The 22,546-nt window shown below is 37.3% G+C and overlaps 1 protein-coding gene across 6 annotated transcripts in view; it reads left to right on the plus strand.

The window, feature by feature from the left end:
- GRM8 (glutamate metabotropic receptor 8) overlaps positions 1 to 22,546 on the plus strand; it is a 746,206-nt gene that overhangs the window by 337,751 nt on the left and 385,909 nt on the right. For all 6 annotated transcript variants that reach the window (XM_072764125.1, XM_072764126.1, XM_072764124.1 and 3 more), the window contains exons 4-6: positions 10,362 to 10,497; positions 10,964 to 11,118; positions 12,158 to 12,295. In XM_072764125.1, the coding sequence (XP_072620226.1) occupies positions 10,362 to 10,497; positions 10,964 to 11,118; positions 12,158 to 12,295 (429 nt within the window). The remainder of the gene's footprint in view (positions 1 to 10,361; positions 10,498 to 10,963; positions 11,119 to 12,157; positions 12,296 to 22,546) is intronic.

The following is a 22,546-nucleotide window of genomic DNA, read 5'->3' on the forward strand; positions in this document are numbered from 1 at the left end:
GACTCCAGAATCACACCCCAGGCCAAAGGCTGGCGCTAAACTGCTGAGCCACCCAAGGATCCCCAGAGAATCCTTTTTTGCCCAGCTCCAGAGATGCTTCTGATCCAGATATTGTGCTCTCTGGTCTCTCTGGGTTCTACTTTTACTCTCTTTCCCCTTCCCTTTCTTCTCCCATATTATTTCTCTTCTCACTGCCCCCCTTGCCTGGTTTCCTCTTTTTTCTCCCTCTTTCTTTCTTTACCTGAATCTTTCCCGCATGCTGTACCTATCCATATCTCCTTAGATATTTACAATTTTCTGGAGTGGGAAGAGGCAACACATCAGAAGTTTAGGTCTAGCTTGTGGTAGGCATAAGTTTCCCGTCTGGCTGTAGGAGTTTCTATAATTAACACTCCATTGACTGGAATCTCTTGTAAGAGTTATTCTGTGTGCATTTGGAGAATGAAGTTTGAGGTGTTTTGAAATAATGTTATAAGTGAATATTGCTTTATGAAAATGAATTACCATTTCTATTCGGGGTTTGTCAATTTTGATTCTAAAAAATGTACAACTAATATGTTTTCTGTGACAAAAATTAAGCTGTCAAGCGCTTATTTAATCTCTTATTTATTAATAGTAATGCATTTGGAAGATAGTAGCATCCTTTTGATGTTCGGATGAGGAACAGAGGCACAGAAAAGTCACATAACTTACCCAGCATCACTAGTCAGTAAGAGAAGGGCCAGGATTTAGAGCTAGGAAGTCTAGCCCCAGAGAAAAGATTCATAACCACCATACCACTCTGTTCCTCTGAACAAATCCTTAGATCTGTGATGAGTATTGGCCAAATTAGAAAGCCTACTATGTATGGACACTGATCTTGTGAGACTCTCCCAGCCCAATCTGCTTCCACAGCATCAGCATCAGAGATACCAGAGACAGGCAAGAGGGGAAGGAGATGGTTCTCTTTTCATGGTGGCTTTTCCCTGTTGCTGCTCTTCATGGGACACATAAAGAAGTAGCATTTGGGTCATGTCTTTTCTGTACCAGGAATATTATTCCCCTTATTTCTTTTTTTTAAGATTTTATTTATTTATTCATGAGAGACACAGAGAAAGAGAGAGAGGCAGAGACACAGGCAGAGAGAGAAGCAGGCTTCATGCAATGAGCCTGAGCCAGGCTCAATCCCGGGACTCTAGGATCACGCCCTGAGCCAAAAGCAGACACTTAACCACTGAGGCATCAGGCATCCTTCATTTCCTTATTTCATTGCTTTTTGGAGTTCCTTTAAGAGTCTATATGGCATCTGATACAGGAAAAAGGATAAAATGTTTTAGAGAGAGAGAGAATGAGCACAGATTTAGGTGCAATTTTGCTATTTTAATCCATGTTGTTAAAGATAACACTTTTTCTTTACTGTAATGTGCAAGATAAACCTTCTCTTTCACAGAGTGCACTTCAAGCTGACAAACGTACACACTTTGATCATGTTGTGCACTTTTCTGCTAAATCCCAGTTGTACACCACATATAGAGGTGAAAATATTGTTACAAAAGGTGTGATTACACTTATTTGAACCTTAGAACAAATTTTATTCAACTATCAGTAAAAGACCAATTACAGTAGACAAAGCTGCTGTTTTACTTATATCTCCAAAAAGATGGAAAGAAATGATGTCAAGGCTAATTAAAGCGGAGAGTTGTGATACTGTGATTTATAATACATATATATTTGGTTTTTCTCCTGTTTCCAGGACTGAACTAAAAATCCTTGGAATCTTCTAAGTGATGAAAGTAGTCAAGGTGTCTTTTGTTATGTTAATAAGGCAACTCTGGGAAAGCCCTTAGGTAACCTGGGGACTGGGGCTAGTTGCCCAGAGAACCAACTGTTGATGATCTGGTTGGAAATTTCTGTTCCAACTGCAACCTCTATGAAGGGGAAGAGGCTGGAGATTGAGTTCAATTACCAATGGCTAATGATTTAATCAATCAGTCCTAAGTAATGAAGCCTCCATGAAAACCCCAAAGGACAGGATTTGGAGAGCTTCTGGGTTGGTGAACACCTAGAGATTAAGGAAGAGTGGCACAGTCAGAGAAGCATGGAAGCTCTGTGCTCTTTTTCCATATCTCACTCTATGCATCTCTTCCATCTGGGTATTCCTGAGTTATGTAGTTTCATAATGAATTAGTGATCTAGTAAGTGAAATATTTCTCTGTGAGACGTCTGGGTGGCTCAGCAGTTGGGCGCCTGCCTTTGGCTCAGAAGGTCATCCCGGATCCGGGATCAATTTCCGCATTGGGCTCCTAGTGAGGAGTCTGCTTCTCCCTCTGCCTATGTCTCTGCCTCTCTCTCAGTCTGTGTCTCTCATGAATAAATAAATAAATCTTTAAAAAAAAAAAAAAGAAAAAGAAATGTTTCTCTGAATTCTGTGAGTTGTTCAAGCCAATTAATTGAACCTAAGGAAGGGTCTTAGGAACCTCTGACTTATAGCCAGTTGGTCAGAAGTGAAGTTAACAATCTGGATTGTGACTGGTGCCTAAAGTGGGGTGAGGGTGCACTCTTGTTAAACCTGTGGGACCTGACACTGTCTCTGGGTAGATAGTCAGAAGTGAGTTGAATTGTAGGACAGCCAGTTGGTGTCAGGACAATGGGTGGGTGGGTGGTGGGGAAACTCCTCCCCTCCCAGTAATTGGAACTGGGGTCTGGAACCTTAGAAGAGTTTATGTGTTTTTATTGTCTTTAAGAAAAAAACAGGGGATGCCTGGGTGGCTCAGCAGTTTAGCATCTGCCATTGGCTCAGGGAGTGATCCTGGAGTCCTGGGATCGTGTCCTCCATCAGGCTCCCTGCATGGAACCTGCTTCTCCCTCTGCCTGTGTCTCTGCCTCTCTTTTTCTCTTTCTGTGTCTCTCATGAATAAATAAATAAATAAAATCTTAAAAAAAAAAAGAAAAAAACAAAAACTGGTCATTTGGTTTTGTTCATTGCTATTATCTGAAGGCACATTCATTAAGAAATAAATAATGGTGACTAAGTCACATTTTTATTTGGCCCAAATGGTCAATTATAGGCAATTAATAGGTCAATCAAAATTTTTGACCAATTTTTACCAATATCTAGCGATTCTCTCTGACAACTGATAAAATTGTAATTTTGTTGATTTGTTTATGCACCAAACTGACGTCTGGCATGCAGATCTAACAGGTTATATAAACAACCAGAAACTTGACCTGATTTACTTAGAACTTGACAGAAATTGTGAACAAACCAACACTGGCAATAATCATGTTACTTAAAAAAGTAGTATTTAATATTCTATTTACAGCTTCGTAAGTAATTTCATTCCTAATAATTTAATCCTTCTAGATTGTCAGCACAGTTGGAACTTAGTGGCATGGCATTGTTTCTGGTTTTATTTTTCTCCTTCCACATTCTTAATAGAGATTTTGTTCTTAAAAATAAGCAACAACTAAGCAACAACTAAAAATTTGATACTTTATCCTTTCAGAATGCTTTAACAAAACTTCTCTATTGAAATTCCAGGGAATTTTATGATCCGAGTTCTGGCCTATAATTCCAGTTTTGTGCTGTTTATATAGATTGCCTTTTGTTGTTCAATAAATTCTCTTTGAAGAGGAGTTTTGAAATTAAACAATATGATTTTATAAATTATTTTATTAATTATTTGATGTATACTATTATTTTAGAGACAATATCTTCATTTCTCTATAAATTTTAATTTATGTAAATGATAAGTGCTTCTTCACATCCCCATTCAGCAAAGGACCTGTTGGCTTTGCCATTTTGACTGCTCTACTGGCTCTTGAAGGATTGCTTTGCTGCAGAGAGCTGCCTTGCCCAATTTCTAACCCCACCCCAACCCTGCCACCTCAGGAAGGGGCCCACATTCAATGACTAATTGATGTGGAAATATAATGATCTAATTCAGAACTACTCTGGGAGCCATTCTAGCTCCTTGTGGTGTGGGTAGCTTGTCATTGGGCCACAGCCAGCTGGACTTCTCTGCTCAGTGCTGCTTCCTTTCTTGACCCTCCATAGGGTAAAAGCCAAGGGCAAATATGCATTTCAAATTCCTTCTAAGAATCTGCTTTCTGGGGAGACCAACCTGTAACAACACTGTCTTGGACATGTTCGATCCAGCTTTTTTATAATCTATAGGCAAATGTTAAATGAAACAAAACATGTGATTGCTCTCACGGCAATCTTTGCCTCTTTAATAGTTGGCACCATTAATCATTTCATATTTTTTACTATTATTCTTTAAAGATTTAAATTCTAAGTTTCAACCCAGATCTTCAAAATACTTATGGACTTCCTTTGAAAAGAGACTTGGATCTTTAGGGAAGGAATTGGGGGATTGAAAAGGAGAACATAAGTAACTTTTCCCATTCAACTCTTATTGAAATTGTCTTAATCTCATTGTGTTGACCAATAATAGGTGAAAAGTGAAATCTATTCATCTTATTTATAGTATAGACAAATGGACAAGTATCATTTCTCAGAATTGAGGACATTGGATAATATTATAAAAAGAGTGGTGAATGATTCAAGAATATGATCAGTTGACAATCCCATATTTTAGGTCTGAATAGCACTATCTACCCTGTCAGGTTTGGTGATGATACTTATCTGATTACAATGATGATTATTATTAATAACATAATAAGGTACCACATTTGTATAGATATTTATTATAATGCACTTTTAAATTGGATTCTCTTGACATATCTGGGAGATGATTATTATGGACTTTGTTACAGAAATGAGGAAACTGAAAAGTGAGAGATTTGTCTCAAGTCACACAGAATCCACTCTTCTGATGCCAAATCTGTTTTCTTCCTCACTCCAATATCTTTCTGCACTGGCAAATTAACATATATGAACATATCTTTCCTCTGTCAGACCTGAGATCTCAGGCTACTCATCCATGATATAAAGATATAAAACTTATGAAATTGAATTGTTTACAAATTTGTTCTTGAATCAAAGAAAGCAAATTGTTGTGCCACTCCACAGATAAACAAACAAAGGCTAAGGTATTCTAATTCTTTGAACCCTGATAAAAACTATTTGGGGAGACAGACCCATTTCAGTGACAACTTCCTCTGAAATATCATGATCCACACTTTTCTTACTTCTTTTATGTCACTTATTTTTAAACATACGATTACATGTGTCCTTTTGTTTCTCTCCTTGACTGAGAGGTATTTGAAGGCAGAACTGTGTCATTTCTATTTCTCTATGCCAGCAGTGCCTATTATAAGTCTTCTGTCTATTCACTCATTAAAGGTTTGTTGAAGTCTTTATGTATCAAACATAGTGATAGGTAATATGGGGTATGTAGTAAATGTGAAAGACAAGGTTCAGTAGCATTGCAGGTGAGAAAAAAAATAACAAAATAAAAGAATATAATTATTGTAGTTGCTTCAATGCAAAGGAGAAATGGAATATGGAGTACTTCAGGAAAATCCTTCTGAAGACATGCATTTACAGGGATAGTTGGTAAGTTTTGAGGGTGGACTGGTTATATACTGAAGAATTGTAAGTCAGTTGCGTGAAATTTGCATAGATTCTAAGTATCTTAAGTTCTTAATAGAAGTACTATATTTGTATTTGTGTAGCTGTCATTTGATTTATAAGGGGCAACCTGCTGGGTTTTTTAATGAATCTGTAAATTATCTTTATTTTATTCATCAATCATTTGTATCTATTAAACCATTAAGCAACAGGTATAGTCAATTGTGGATAAGCAAGATGATAGGAAAAGTCTAGACTTGGAGTCAGATGGATGTGGCTCTGAACCTGGACTCCAGCCTGTGGCTAGCTGTTGATACCCTGTTTATCAGAATCTTCATCAGGTATATGGTGATAATACCAGCCTTAGAATGCTGTCATTAGGACCAATGAGGTATCAGTGAATGAAACTGAGAAAGAATGGTCTTGTGTGTTGTGAAGAGTACATAAAGTGTTCAATTCTAGAAATGATCTTCCATTTATCATTAAACAATCAAAAGAAAAAAATCTACACAAGCAAGGAAATCAGACAGCAAATTCCAGAAAACAGGCAATTATATATTCCTCCATGCAACATTATTTTCCTACACGTCAGGAAAGTGCCAAGCTTTAGAAATTATTTCTTGCAGAACTGGGCACACCTACAGAACAGGAAAGTTGATATACCTTGAATTGTATACAATCAGCACTCTTTCAGGGTAAGATATGGAAAAATAGATGCAGTAGACATATTTTTTGATAGTGGAGAACCCCTCTTCCTCCTGCTTATGTCAGGAGTCGAAATAAAGTCAGAGGCTCTCTTTAAAAATTAAAACATTAGATATTATAGGAAAGGTATTGTAGGTACTATAGGAGAACATATCTTCTAATGAAGCATGAATGTTTGACTAAATTTCACTGGTATTTTAATCAAATTCTGACAGTATAAATGACTTCTTTTGAAGTCACAGGACTGTTTTGAGGGGTGATGGCATTTATTACTGCATTTTGATATGTCCTATGCTATCTTTCATCATTAGATAATTTTATAATCTCATCTGGCTTTTCTTGTGTATACATCTTGTCATTTGATTATATTACATGATGCTAAGGACAGGCAATCTTTGAATGTCTGTAGCTCCTAAAACATAGTAGACCATGAGTGCTTGTGAATGGATTAACTGTCAGACTTTTTTGACTGATGTAAAGATAAGAAGTGTGAATGAATTTCAGGGCTAAGAAAAGAACCCTAACCTTCTAGCTCCAATCATTTGAGAAGTAATACAGTCCACAGTTTAATAAAATATCCATAGGACATCGAACAGCAAAATGCCATGTGGAACAGTTTCTTCATAAGTATTTGTTCAGCTGAAATAAGTTAGTTGTGTAGTCCCTCTTTCCAGGAAAACACAAATTGACCCTGCTGACAAATATGAGGCAGAGGCATAAAAAATATGAAATGGATTAAGATTATGTAAAAATCCAACCTAACTAACTCAGCTTTTTACAAACAAAAAAGTTTGATAGATCCTTAGTGAATTAATAAATCAATGAATTCAGACTAAGCTATGTCTGGATCTCCTGTTTGACTCATCTGAAATAGTCATAATAAAATTTTTTCAGCCTTTGTTTCTTCTGGCTATGGAGTCAGTAGTAATCTCAGAATGATACTTAGGATATGACATGTCTTTAATGGGATGCTTAAGTAATCATAGCAATTTAATTAAAAGGACAGTTGTATTTTAAAACAGCTATTATTCCCTAGAGTGTTACAGTTTTGTTCTAACATTTCTATAGTTACCTAATGCTCCTATTCATCAGTTTTTTGTTTATTTTTTGATTTTTGAAAACATTATGCAGTCTTCAACATACCTACTGGACTTTGTCTCAAAAGTTTTCTCATCAAAATATGTGATTGCTCCTTTCCATTTGCATTTCCTAGCCTCCTTTCCAAAGCTCATAGTTTTGCAGAGCTCCATCATTCCCCTTTTCCTGTCATTGATTTAAATATTCCCTCTGAGTGATCTGTTCACTCCCAACCCTTCATCCACCGACTGCATCAACACCTGACAAAACTGTCATTACATTTTCTATCTTCCTCTTTAGCTCCAGATCAGCTTCTTCAGTTTGATGTTCCATGAGTACTTCAAAGACAACCTGTCCTGAAACAAAAATCATTCTTTTCTCCTCTATATACCTGTGTACCCTCCTGTGTTGCTCACTTATTTAATGGTGGCATCACACAGACTATAACACTTAGTGTCATGCTTAGTGGTTTCCATTACCTCACCACTTAGACAAGATCGGCACAGCCTAAATATATACCATTTTTATTTGTAAGTCCTACCTCAATAAAATTGGGAAAAAAAATCATGTGAAGCTTGATTGAGCCTAGCTCAAATTCTAACAGCTCCATCTGCTCCTCCTCAGTGCCAGTAGCATTATCTTAGACCTCATTTTCCATTGCCTCTTCCAGTGATCTCCTAATGGGCCTCAGTGCCTCCTGTGCTTTCCACTCTGGGTTGTCCTCTGCATTAGTGACCTTCATCCATTTTTCTTCTATGAAATGCAATATTCACAGATGAGACATATTTATAAGAGAGAAGAAATGGAAACATTGAATGAGGCAGTTAAGCACTTTAATTATGCCCAATCTTCCACAGGACCTACATAAGCCATGCAGGATCTGGCTCCTGTCTACGTCTCATCTTCATCTCATGTTTCTCTTCCTCTCATTCGTTAGCTCTGTTGGTTCATTCCTGCCCTTTCTCATGCTGTCTTAATCCATTCTCTCTTCTTTCTGACTCAACACCACTTCAGGGAGACTTATCCTGAACACTCTTCAATGCAATTGAAATGCCCTTACTCATCCTCATAGGACTTACCAAAATCTTTAATTATATATCTATTCTTGTTGTTTTGTTTTGCATTAAACCTGTTTCATCTACAACATTTCTAAACACCGAAGGCAGAAACTATGTCTATTATATTCACCATTGGATCACAGCCCCTGTGCAGTATCTGTCAGATAGTGGGCATGTAATAAATATTTAATGAAGGAATGAATCAATTATCAGAACTATTGCTGGCATATTGGTAGGCTCTGTCTGTGGATTATGGGCAGTTCTCACCCCTGAAGAGGTTAGAAAGAGTTTTGCTACTGTAGGGATAACTTTGACCATACTCTAACTTATCAGATATATAACCTTCAGTACTCTAGCACTGTTATTATACATTATTGCCACACATGGTAAGTCTGATCACAACACACTGAACATACATTGTCTGGCTACCAGACATTTCTTCTTTGTTTGGCTACCTGTGGTTTCTTCCTAAAGCATAAAACTCATCATGTAATTCTCTTGCTTAAGAACTTTTAGTGGGTTTATTTGGCATGTCTAACAAAGTCATTCTCAAGCTGGGCCTGACCATTCTTTCCAAACTCCACCCAGCTGGTCTTAACCATAGGCCATGATCAAACAAGGTTTTTTCATACCTTGGCCTCTATTAGAAATGTCCTATTTTTGTTCCTAAATGGATGCATATTTGCATATAGCTCTCTCAAGGACTTGAGTTGCTTCTTCCTCTGTGTTCCTATTGTGTAGGTTATATCCTCTTAATTCTAAAATGTACCACATATTCTATGACAATTTATTGGACTGCCTATCTCCCAGACCAGATAGTAACTCCTGGATTAGATTGTGTATTCATGCTGTCCAGCTGAATACATAACATGTGATGGAACCTAGTAATGTTTGGGTGACTGAATATATTGGCAATTGCTTAGAAGTAAAAATGCCTTTGCTTACTGAAGCAATGTTATAAATGATTATTTAATTCTCATCTGACTAAAAAAAAAGCCTATTTAAACCATAATGCAACTGAAGCATATTGCTAATATTCCTTTTTCTTCTAATATTAGAATATATTCTCTTTCTAATCCACTAAAATTGAGGAGCACTAATAGGTGGCAGAGATCTTCTCTAAAGTTTTCTCTTTGGTCTCTCATTGCCTTAGAAGGAGAAGCCAAAGGAAGAGTTCTTTTCTTTTTTCTTTTCTTTTCTTTTCTTTTCTTTTCTTTTCTTTTCTTTTCTTTTCTTTCTTTTCTTTTCTTTTCTTCTTTTCTTTTCTTTCTTTTCTTTTCTTTTCTTTTCTTTTCTTTTCTTTTCTTTTCTTTTCTTTTCTTTTCTTTTCTTCTCTTCTCTTCTCCTTTTCTTTTCTTTTCCTTTTTTAATATGATAATGAGATGTGATTTCTGTCATACTGATTTTCTTGGTAGAGACATAATGTCAACTGAGGATTTGAACCTTTGGGATTTGCCTGTGTCTCAAACATTCTTGAAGACCACTTGTCTCATAATATACCATTTTGCTGATGCATACAAATATTGTTGTGATACGGTAAGCTGTAAAATGAAATTAACTTAAAGGAGGTCTACTAATAAATGAAAGTAGGAAAAGGATCTTTTTACCTAACTGGTGGTCTCATCTATAAGACATACTCTTATTCCAGGCTCTTGTTTTTCAACTATGTCAAATGAATCAAAACAGCCATTCTTCTGTACACTCCTTGATTCTCATTACACATTTTATGTCCTTTGGTTTTATTATAGACAGCCACAAAAAAAAAACTGTTTAAACTTGGAAAATAAAACAGCAACCCTGATGTATGATTAAATAATTGGTGTCATTTATTTCATACATATTATAATGCAAACAAACGTGATTACTTTTAATAAGAGAGAATGACACATTTTGAAAAACAATAGACTGCATTGAATCATATGTTTTTATAAAGTAGCTAACCTCATTAAGTTTGTAAATTAAATAAGTGCCTTTTCTGAGTCACCCTCTCTTTCTTTTTAAAATAGGTGGTGTTTGCATTGCTCAATCACAGAAAATCCCACGTGAACCAAGACCTGGAGAATTTGAAAAAATTATCAAACGCCTGCTAGAAACACCTAATGCTCGGGCGGTGATTATGTTTGCCAATGAAGATGACATCAGGTGCTGATTAATTTTCTTCCTGATGGAGGATTACATTTGCAACACACATGTTTTTTTTTTCACATATTTCATGTTCAATGTAAAATTTTGTGAGATTTCACAGGAGCAACATTCTCATGCAGTTATAGACTGCCTTCCTTCTGCTACAGAGATGCAACAGCCTTCTAGTTTCTAAGACTGAAATGGCTATAGAGTAAAACCTGAGGACTGAAAGAAATGAGATAAGTAAAGATGATCAACAGAATGGTATGAATGAGGCTAAGGATGAGCCTGATTAACAGGTGCCAGAGTTAGAGTATTCAATATGTTTCTTTTAGAAATGATAAGACTCAGGCAGTTAGTATGTGACTAATTGTTTAACGGAGACCTACTGAGTGCATATAATTTGATATAACTGGTCTTGTAACATTCATAAGTGTAGTATTTCTGGTTAAATATGGTATATTTGTTTGTTTTATTCCTGTAGGAGGATATTGGAAGCAGCAAAGAAATTAAACCAAAGTGGTCATTTTCTCTGGATTGGCTCAGATAGTTGGGGATCCAAAATAGCACCTGTTTATCAACAGGAGGAGATTGCAGAAGGGGCTGTAACGATTTTGCCCAAAAGAGCATCAATTGATGGTAAGGAAAAGCCATAGAATATGTTTCAATCCAACTGAATCAACACTCAAAGGTAAAACCAGAATATCAGCATATGACGAAATGCACCCATCGTTGATGACTCTGGAAAGAATGTTTAATTCTGATGGTAGAATTACCAAGACAGTAACTACTTAACCCAACATACATTTTTCGTTAGGAAAGAGTAACCCATTAGATTTTTTTTAAGGGAGATATAGTTGGCCTTAGCTATTTCCATGATATTTCCCTCTAACCTTGCATATTTCCATGGCACAGATGATGGTTACAGCACTGATGTGGGGAGAGTGCTTGCTTTGTAAAAAATGGAGACATGAGGTTGGGCTGACCCCACAGATAAATTAATGAAACAGCAAAGATGTGGAACCTCCCTGAAAGGAAGTCTGTCTCCCAGATGGTCTTAGCATCTTAGCATGAAATTCCTTCTTTCCCCATTATCTTTTGGAGTAAGGCATGAGTTCCAGGTAGTCTCCCTTTGATGAGATTGTCCCCTGAGCAGACTGACACTTTGGCCCATTACCCATGACCCCATAAAATTACCTCAGTGCTGATTAGTTTATTGGATTGGCTGAAAATGGAACATATAAAAAAGATATTTTGACACAGGTAGAGTCATAGAAACCTAGAACATTGGCTCCTGCTAGGAGACAGAGAAGAATGAGAAAAGTCTGAGTTGGTTCCGAATATATAGCAGAAGGTTGCTGGTCCCTGTGATGTAGAGGAAAGGGGGAAGTTGTGAGGATGACACCAACAACAGGCTGTCCTGTTAGGTTCATCTGTAGAGCCAGGAGCCGAAATGGGGAAGAACAAGGGTGATAATATTGTACACTGATTAGCCTTGGCTTTTACCATAAGGGAAGAACAATTTCTGGGCTTCTGATTCTCCCCCATTTGTTAATATGTTTGTTTTATTTTTTTTCTCATGCAATGATCACAGCATAATATCCATTCAAGAACTCTGACAGTATTTGGGTTTGATTTTGAAAGAATATTAAAATCATACCTTTCTTCTCTGAAATAGGGTTTGATCGCTATTTTAGAAGCCGAACTCTTGCCAATAATCGAAGAAATGTGTGGTTTGCAGAATTTTGGGAGGAGAATTTTGGATGCAAGTTAGGATCACATGGAAAGAGGAACAGTCATATAAAGAAATGCACAGGTACCCACTGATATGTTTTCCTTGGCACATTTGTTTTATCATTACCTAGGAAATGAAGTTTTCCTATATGGATAATGATCAGAGTATCTTCTATTTCTTTGTATCTCTTACTAGTTCTCATCAGGGTTGCGTATACAGTCATCATTCAACAAACTTGTATGTACTCACTGGTTCTTACAGTCAACATGTATTTCTTAACCATGTGAAATGTGCCCCAACACTGGGGTATTTGAGTTCTATTTAAAAACATTAAGGGGTACCTGTTGGGTTAGTCGGTTAGGCATCAGCCTTTGGCTCATGTCATGATCTCAGGGTCCTGTGATCAAGCCCCACATTGGGCTCCCTCCTCGACAGGGAGTCTGCTTCTTTGTCTCTCTCTACCCCTTCCCACTGCTTATATGCTCTCTCTCTCAAATAAATAAATAAAATCTTTTAATTTTTTTTTTAAGAAATTGAGTTTCTACTATGGGCAACACATTTTGATAGGCTTGGTGGAATATAGACAAATAAGCAAGAAATGATACTGGTCTCTAGAAACTTAATGTGTAGTGAAGATGATGGATCATAATACATTGCTATAAGACAGTCACTTTTTTTTCCACTATATCCAACCATATATCCTATTATTGTTCTGCATATACTGCATAGCTCTTGCAGCTAGGATTTTTTGATGCTTTACCTTCTATATCTTGAGCTTAAAAATAATAGTGATATTAAATGTACATATTTTGAATGTAAGAATGAAACTTTTTTTATTTTCAGGTAACGTGATTATGTACATTATTCCACTTATGGAATTTTAAAGATTAATTAGAATTAAGAAGTCAATTTATCAAAACCATAGATACAAAGTCAATAAAAAAATCTTATCCATACACATATGCATATGTGGAAACATATGTATATAGAAACACATATGTGGAAAATGAAATTTAAAGAATGCTGCTTATAGTGGGATCAAAAACCATAAAACATCAGGGATAATTTTAACAAAGATCCATAAATCTTCTACACTGAATACTATAAAACTTGAATGAGCATTTTACAATTATTTACCCTTCTCTCACCTACCCCTCACTCCCACATTTTGATTCCTCCTTTCCCTCTAATCACTTACTTTGGAAATAGCTCCTCAACAAAGGTAGTATATGATCAATGCTAGAGCAGAAATCTAAAGAGAATAAGGACGGGGATGTGAAAAATAGGTGGTGCGCTGTGGAGGGGTCTAACTTCAGGCTTCCTGTATGCCAGGCACCCTTCCAGGAACTGGAACAGAGATGAGGTCTGTGTTCATGGGATTTACACTCCAGTGTGAGGAGACAGAGACTAAATAGGGAAACATTTAAATGAACAGAATCTTCCAGATGCTGAGGTGTGCTTACAGGAAATACAAGGGAGAAAATGTGAAAGGCTGGCCAGGTGGTATTGGCAGGGAGGGTGGCAATTAGGCTGTGCAGTCACAGAATGCTTCTCCAAGGAGGTGACATTTGAGATGATACTTGAATGGCAAGATGTTGTCAGTCATGTAAAGACATGATGGCAAGCCATTCCAGAATCTAGGACAAGCCTCCTTTGTTCAAGCCATGGCGGGGGGAGGGGGGAGGATGTGTGTGTGTGTGTGGGGGGGGTAACACAATCAAGGTGGCTGGTGGCGTGAGGGAGGGAGGGTAGGGTAATAAGTGAGTGGGAGAGTGATGGGCCATGAGGCTAAAGAGATAGGTTGGGGTCATGTAATGTAAGTTCTTCATGTTGTTTCTAGAAACTTCAGAGCTATGGGGATTTGGGCTTTATCCTACCTTAGGGTAGAATTACTGAAGACTTTTCATCTAGGGAATTGCTTAGATACCCTTTTCAAGCAGTTTCCTCTGGCAAAAGTGTAAGGAGGACTGGAAATCAGGAGAGAGAAAGTAGAAAGGTCAGTCGAGACCCACCCAGTAGTCCTGGTGATGGACAGTCACAGCCTAGACCAGGATGTGCAAGTCAGGGCAGAACACAGAGGAAAGAAGTCCTGGGAAGTTGTATTGACAGTATGTGGTGGGTGACTAACACTGGGGTGGGGGTAAGTTATAGAGGCTCTGAATGTGAAATCCCTATCAGCTAGGTCTATGTGATGTAATTAGTGAGCAGAGAAGACAGAGGAATGGTCAATTTGTAGGGGATGAACTTGAATTTGGTTTTTTGAGATAGCCCCATGAACTTCCCAGCAGGTAGCAGCATAAGGTCTGGGACCCCACAGAGAACTGAGCAGTAAAAATAGGCTCAGGAGTCGCAGATGGGGACCTGGAAGTTAAAGGCAAGGGCAGAGATGCAATTGCCAGAGGAATTGGAGCAGAGCTAAGGGATAATGACTGAAGATTCTAGGGGAGGAGCCAGGAAAGGCAAGTGAGCATGGTGGGAGAACAGTCTCAGTGTGCAGGAGAAAAGATGGGATACTGGCAGTTTCAGTGCTGCTGAGAGGTGTGGCTAAGGGATGAGAAGTGTGAGAGACTCAGATTGTGAGGGGCTGAGATAGAGCCCAAATAGAGGAAATGGGGGAAAGGGTGCTTTAAAAAAAAAGTTTGGCAAAGAAAGAAAGTAGATATGGTGAAAATCTTGAGAAAGAAGCAGGTTACAGAAGTTTTCTTTAGGAAAGGGCACATTTGAGCATGTTTTCAGATAAATATAGCATTCAGAAGGAATGACTAGAGAAAGAGAAATTAGCTGTGGGATAGGATCTTGATAGATGCTTTAGGGAGAGGCATTAAGAGGGAGATGTTACCTTAAATTATGTGATTCACTTGGGGATAAAAGATACAGAATTGTTCATTAGTACAGGGAGAAAAATCCTAATTAAAAGCTAGACTTAGACATAGATGTTATGGAACTTCAGAAAATATATGACTGTAAGTTCAGTTTGTAAAACTCAAAATTTCATGGAGATGATGAGTGTTTGATAAGGAAGATTTGAAAAAGAGCTTCTGAGAGGAGAGAAAAGGTCAGCCAGCAAGGCAAAGGCACAGGGTAGGACACGGCTTGGAGATGTATGCAGGATAGGGAAGAGGTCCAGCTTACTGGGGAGAACCGTGCAAGTTAAGGAATAATGGGAAATAAAGAGGACCTAGTTTTTAGAAGGATTTGAAAGGGGAGTTTATGGAGTAACTTCTGTGTTTTCATTCAGATATATTTTACACTGGGTTTAATTCTGATTGCTGAATGTTACTGTTTGATTGAGTACACACATTCACATTCTATTGTTATTTATACCATATTAAAGAAAGTCGACCAGTTAACAAAGTAACCAACTCTATTTCATATATGTGTGTGTATATATAAAGAATTTATATATATATATAAAGTTGGTAGGAAATTAGTTATTAATTAATCATAATTGTTTACTAGTTTTCAGAATAACCAGTTTCTCTAAATTTCTATTTTTTAAAAAAAAAGTTGGTGTCCTTTTAGCATTTGTAGATAGTGTATACTGATTCCTATTTCAGGCATGAAAAATTCTGACCAGGGTGTGGTACAGTCCAGACTTGGTGGCATATCTGCTTTAGATTCCTTCAATTTATTTGAGTGTTGCTAAAATCGTAAAGACCTGTTAGTTAGAACTATTTCTTTTATTTTATTTTTTTTAATTTTATTTATTTATGATAGTCACACAGAGAGAGAGAGAGAGGCAGAGACACAGGCAGAGGGAGAAGCAGGCTCCATGCACCAGGAGCCCGATGTGGGATTCGATCCCGGGTCTCCAGGATCGCGCCCTGGGCCAAAGACAGGCGCTAAACCGCTGCGCCACCCAGGGATCCCTAGTTAGAACTATTTCTAATGCAATAACAATGGTGTTTACTCCAAGTGCTAGGGCAAGCATTAATCCCTTAGGGAATGGGATTAGTAAACAGATTTTCAGACAAATTCCATTGTGAGTGATACTGAAATAACTTGTTTCTGGGTGGAAAAGAAATAAATGATGCAGTGCTCTAACTTAATTTGTTTTTAAAGATTTATTTATTTGTTTTAGAGAGAGAAAGAGCTTGTCAGCAGGGGTAGGGGTGAAGAGAGGGAGGAAGAGAGAGAGAAAAGCAGGCTCCCCACTGAGTGCAGATCTGCTGCAGGGGCCAGGTGCTCTGTCTCACAACTGAGATCATAACCTGAACCAAAATCAAGAGTTGGCCACTCACCCTACTGAACCACCCAGGTACCCTATAACTTAATTTTTTAAAAACGGTAACACATGAATATTTCCAGATATTGAGAGAAGATATTTGTGCCCCACATTACTATCAACAGTCAGTTTTCACCTCTGTTTTTGGGGAGAAAAGATGATCCTAAAATGTTAGTAGTCAAATATACTTAAGAAGGAAAACCTATAGATATTCTGGAATAGGGGTGTCCAGGGTTTGAAAATTATTTGTATTTCCAATTTATCCAGAATGAATAACAGATGCGCATGTTTCAAATTTCAGCCTTACAGGGTTCATGTTTAACCATCCACAGTGAGTCAAAAAGTTAGGGAACTGTATTAAAAGGAATATCTACAAGGGCCTTTTTGCTGCATTTAGAGTATCATTTGTGGGTTATATTTGAGTAAAATTTTACATTAGGCAATGATAATCTGTGAACGTAATTATTTGCTTCCGTTGGGGGCAATACTGGCAATGTATTTACATGGATAAGAAAGTGCTTCCCAGCAGGGTAGGGCTTCTGTCTTATCAATTTTTGGGAGATAGAATGTCTTCAAGCAGTGAGGAGCATCCTCTTCCGAAAAATAACTTGGTGCAAACAGTTTTCTGAGATAATTTTTCCTCCTAGAATCTCAGGAAAGCTTTCAAAAAGATGTGATATTACTGTTAACTTTGATATGCTGGCCAAATTCCAAAGTGAAGCAATTCCTACCATCCACTTAGCTATTTATGTAGTTATTATTGCTTCTGAAAGCTGCTGAGTTCTGAAAGCTACTACTACTTAATCCTACTTAAAATTCCCTTTGTCTTTCTCAAGAAGCAAAAAGGATTCTTTTGTACTTGTTATCAGTGGTGATGGGTGTAATTTTATAGACATTTATCTGACCCCTCTCTCGTTTCCCCCTCCCTCCCTTGTCCACTCTCAGGCTTCATGCCTCTCCACTGTGCACAACCCAGACACCGACAGCCCCCCAAGAACTGTGGGTCTTCATCATCTCTCTCTGTCTTTGCATGTTTTTTACAGACCCATTTCCCTACTCAGGCCTCTGTCTGACCTCCTCTCCCACTGATCCCCTTTACCACCTCATTTTTTCTTTATCCCATCTTTTCTCTGATCAGTCCCTAATCAGCCATTGTTTTGTCCAGCAAGAATTGCATTGGCAGTGGAGAATTTTTCTTCTGAGGTCTTGCTTGGCTTTTTTATGACTGTCATTCTGATTTATCGTCTTCCACAGTGAGGCCTGATAGTATTGCAGGACTGGAATATGTGGGAAGTGGTCCTAGGTCTGTGCTCCCCAGAGACGGGCTCCCTCTTGGCTCACACTGTGTCCTGGCCTTCATTTTTTCATCCTCAATTTGAATAGCTTTTTGTGCTCTTATCAAAACAATATCCCAGACCAACTCCATAAATTCAGTTGGTCTCAGAGAGCATCTTAAAACCTCCCTTTGCCTAATTTATCTGTTTATTCATCATGATTCACTTGATCATTCATTTTGGATGACCTGCCTTGTGCCAGACACTGTGCTACAGATACAGAAACAAAGAATGGACCACTCTTATCCCTTTATTGCTCATATGCATATACACTGTTTTTCTTATGGCATTTGAAGTGCTTTCCTTGTCTGTTGGGTTTTAATCCTTAGCTGGGAGGTTTGGAAACTGCTGCTTGGCCTGCATATGGCTGACAGTCTGATGCTAAATGGTGGTGAGCATATGCTACTTGAAATGGCCTATTGATTCTTATTTATGATGATAGAAATAGTGGTAATGGAAAAAGCAATGCACAGATATGTTTCTTCCCACAAACAAGCAATTCTGTCAGTGAACCAAATAGCAAGTTCAATAATTAGCTCCCTGAAAGGCCTGTCAATATATTATGTAGGACTAGAGTAACTAACTAGATGACTTCTCAGATGTAACTACCTCTTCACAGTCCTCTTTTTGCTTTGGAAGGCTATAGAAGGTGGAAGCTTTCACCCATGCACTCAGGGCACATGGAGACCATATGAGTCAACTGGGTGGTTAACAAGAGAGATGGATTTAGACAATTTGATTTGGTGACTCCAAATGAAAGGAAACTAAGGTAACTTTCCCTGTGTTAAAATATGTTCTGCCATCCTTATAATGCTCCTTGCCCCTTATCTAGAGTAAAACTCTTTGGGGCTCAATGCCTTTACATTAGCACCATGAGGTGGTTGTTAGCCTATATGCGGCTGTTGTTAGTGAGTACAATAGCAGAAATCCCAGAATGACCTATTTATGCCACTTCTGAGATTTCCATATTGAATTTCAATAGATAGCAAAACAGGCATTGATTTCAGCCATACTAGATTTCAGAATTTTAGAGATTGGTTGTAAAATCAAGATCATTCTCTCATTTTCTAGATGAAGAAACAGGAACCCAGAAATATTAAGTAAATTGTTGTCACACAGTCTCAGGGCTGCAACTACAATCTTGGTCTGTTTTCTTTAAATTTATCCTTGACTTCTATATCTTCAATTTATTTTATTATTTACTTATTTCAGAGTATTACCACATAGTTGGAAAATACTTTTTTCCTTTATAATACTTTATGTATGACAGCAATGCATTATAGAATTTTAAAATCAGCTACAAAGTGAAATAGAAGTAGCATATTGGGTATTACATAATCCTATAGAAAATGGTATTTTAATATTCTTCATATTGATTTTCAATGATATATGTAGTATTTGAGAATAGGTCTTGAAAAGAACATATACTTTTTATTCATTTCCCTGGCCCCCTGCCCTTTAGAAAAACAGACCTAGGACTATAGTTTAAAAAAATAGGAGAGATTATCAACTATAAGTTCTCATAACTCTAAGTCCAGTGGCACTGAATTATAGCAGTTCACTCTGCTAAATTAATTCGCTCATTTATTCATTTCCTTATATAAAAAAAAAGCACTAATTTTAAAGCAGTTCAGGAGGCACTATAATGTATAATAGCACTTCTAGAAATTTTTTGTGCACCTAAATTAACTGAGCATCTGGTTAAAATTCATAGTCTGGGGTGAGGCATTCTACATTTCTAATGGGTCCCAGGTGATGTGTATGCCAATGGGCTCTGGGCCACACTTTGAGTAACAGGGGATATTACAGTTAGTTTATAGAGATAGCAACAGCACCTGATGTTCAATTAGCAGAATAAATATTCAGCTATGCTAAAGATTACTGATAAACCCAAGGTGTTCTACAGAAGATCATTTAAATAAGACTTTAAATTGTCAAATGCAAAACTCTATAATCAAAAGTCTATGTTGTATATACAATCTTCAATAAGTATTTAGATCAGTAAAGTATAAAGATATAGTAGTGTGTGTGCATGTATGTGTGTGTCCTCATTAGGAAATTTGAAAGTGGGAAGCTTAATTGCTAAATTTAAAGAAATATACACAGATGCACCTGTATCTTCAAAATCTGCAAAGTAGATTGCAAAGTTTGCCATGTCAGGAACCAAAAATACTCTGAAAACTTAAAAATTACACTGTCAGTCATAAATGCACATAGAGTAAAGGAGCTGGAAAGGCTCATAGAGATCATTTTGTTTTATTCTTTCATTTTACAGAAAAGGAAATTGAGACCCATCTGGTTTAAGTGAGTTGTCCAAAGCCCTACAGCTATCCAAGGTGATGGTAGGACTGAAATCTATTTGTACTTGGTTCTTTCCTCAATCCTTTCCTGCCCAGAGGCCTTTCCCAGCAAGGGTCTGAGTTATACAGATACATTCCACTATTTTTTCCCCAGCGTAGTATCCTAAATGCTTCCCCAATGGCTACCAAAGTTCCAGTATCCTCTCTTTGGCCCTTCTTGACTACTAAGGAGGTCAGGTTGACGCTCTTGGTCTGGGAAGCACTAATACTGTTAGAATTAATAGAAGTGTGAGGAGTACCTTCTAATTAGAGTGAACTTCAAGGGTATGTAAACTCTCAGGTTTTTCAGGAATAACTTAAAACAGAGAAACACCCATTCTACAGAATGAAAATGAATTTAGAAGCCTAGGAAACCCTTTCTGCAAGCATTCAATGGACTCTGACATTAGCTTGATTGGTTGGGACTCACAAAAATCAGGATGAACATGATCTCTGGAATATTACCCTGAAGGACTAAGAAATGGAAAAAGAAATACAGACAATCAGGTGACAGTTAAGTACTTCTGAGAACCAATTATTTGAAACATTACAATAATACTTGGGTCATTGAAAATGAGGGAGGGGTGAAAAGCACAGAAAAACATTAGAAAAAGCTGTCTTTTTCTCAGTGATTTCTCAATTGAGGGTACCAGTTCATTAAAACAAAACAAAGCAAGAAAATGAAGAAAGAATATACAGGTGGCTAAACATTAGGAGAATTTGGTATCTCTCCCCCTAAAAGAATACAACACAGTCACATACAAGGGGTTAATTTTTTGTATTACAAAACAAATATAAGAAGCTTTATTTTGGGATTCCTTTAAACCCATGGGATTTGAGGGACTCCTGTGGCTACTATGAATTGTTGAATTTACCGTAAACCTTTAGGAACACATCCAAACAAGAAGAACTGTGTATTTGAATAATGAATTGAATACATTAAGACAAAAAGGCATAAAATGAGGTGTGATCAGAGTTTACTAAGGCTTATTGAGTAAAGTTCCTGGAGAGTCTTATTTTTGATTATATGTGGCATTTGTTAAAACTGTGTCATGCTAAACCTCTCCCTCCCTCTCCTCAAGGAGCTTATGTTTTATAAAAAAGACCATAGGGATGCCTGGGTGGCTCAACGGTTGGGTGTCTGCCTTCAGCTCAGGGCATGATCCTGGAGTTCTGGAATCCAGTCCTGCACTGGGCTCTGTGCATGGAGCCCACTTCTCCCTCTGCCTTTGTCTCTACCTCTCTCTGTGTCTCTCATGAATAAATAAATAAAATCTTAAAAAAAAAAAGACCATAAAAATATTAAGTGATTAGTTTGTAACTTCTTAGTAGGCAGGGCCAGTATCCTAAGGACTTAGAATATGCTTAACATTAAATATTTGTTAAATTAGTTAATTGGTCAAAACTGATGGTCAAATACTCCTCTTGCTCTCCATTCTAATCATTCAGACATGATGCATGAGGCCTAGTTTGGCATACATTTAGCTGACAAATATTTTAATTGTTGGAATTAATTTTTACATATTTTTGATGAAACAAAAAGCTCCATACAAATGGCTATATTAAAAGGGTCTTTAGCATAATTTAAGAATAAAATGAACTCTTCTGGTAGTTTATCTGTCTTTAAATTCCAGACTGCATTGCTAATATAGAGATTAGAATATGGTTCAAGAAACACATACAGGCTTATATCCATCATTCAGATTCTAATTAGAAAATTTTGTTTCCTGATTATAAATGTCATGACTCTATAGTGTGTTTACAAAAACTACATTTATATTATCGGCGGGGGGGTGCAGGGGGAAAGTATCGTATATCCATATTACTACCACTATGGTAACAGAATAATGAAAAGATAATTAGGAAAACATGATGGAAAATATCAGCTGAAAATATGTTTATTTATTCAATTTAATCATGTTTATTAGTTTATTAGTATATCGTTGATTTTTTTTCCCCACAAGAACACAGGCTCTGTGAAGGCAAGGATTTTGTTTTTTCTCTGTTGCCTCCTGGTGCATAGGATGGCATCTGGCACAAATAGGGCTTTCTTAAGGTATTTGTTAAATGAGTTCAATTCAGCTTATTTATTGTCTGCTTTTTGTCAGACACTGTATAATAGATGTCAAGGCCATGTTGGTGAATAACACAGATATGGTTTTTGCCCTCACAGGGCTTACAGTATAACTGAGAAGATAAATAATTGAGTCATGTCTCTGCAATGACTTGTCTTGTGGTTCATGAGTGGGAATGTATATCAGGGAGACCTAATGTAGTATAGAGGAGAAGAATGGTGTCATTTGTGTTGAGACTAGAATATGAGTGGAGTTCAGACAAGATGAAGAGGTGATCAGAAGGATTGTTGTTTCAAATAGAGGGAAGCACAAAGGCCAGCAGACAAGAGAAAGAATAGTGGCTTGAGAAACTGACAAGT

The sequence above is a fragment of the Vulpes vulpes genome, chromosome 7 (assembly GCF_048418805.1).
Source record: "Vulpes vulpes isolate BD-2025 chromosome 7, VulVul3, whole genome shotgun sequence".
Classification (NCBI taxonomy): domain Eukaryota; kingdom Metazoa; phylum Chordata; class Mammalia; order Carnivora; family Canidae; genus Vulpes; species Vulpes vulpes.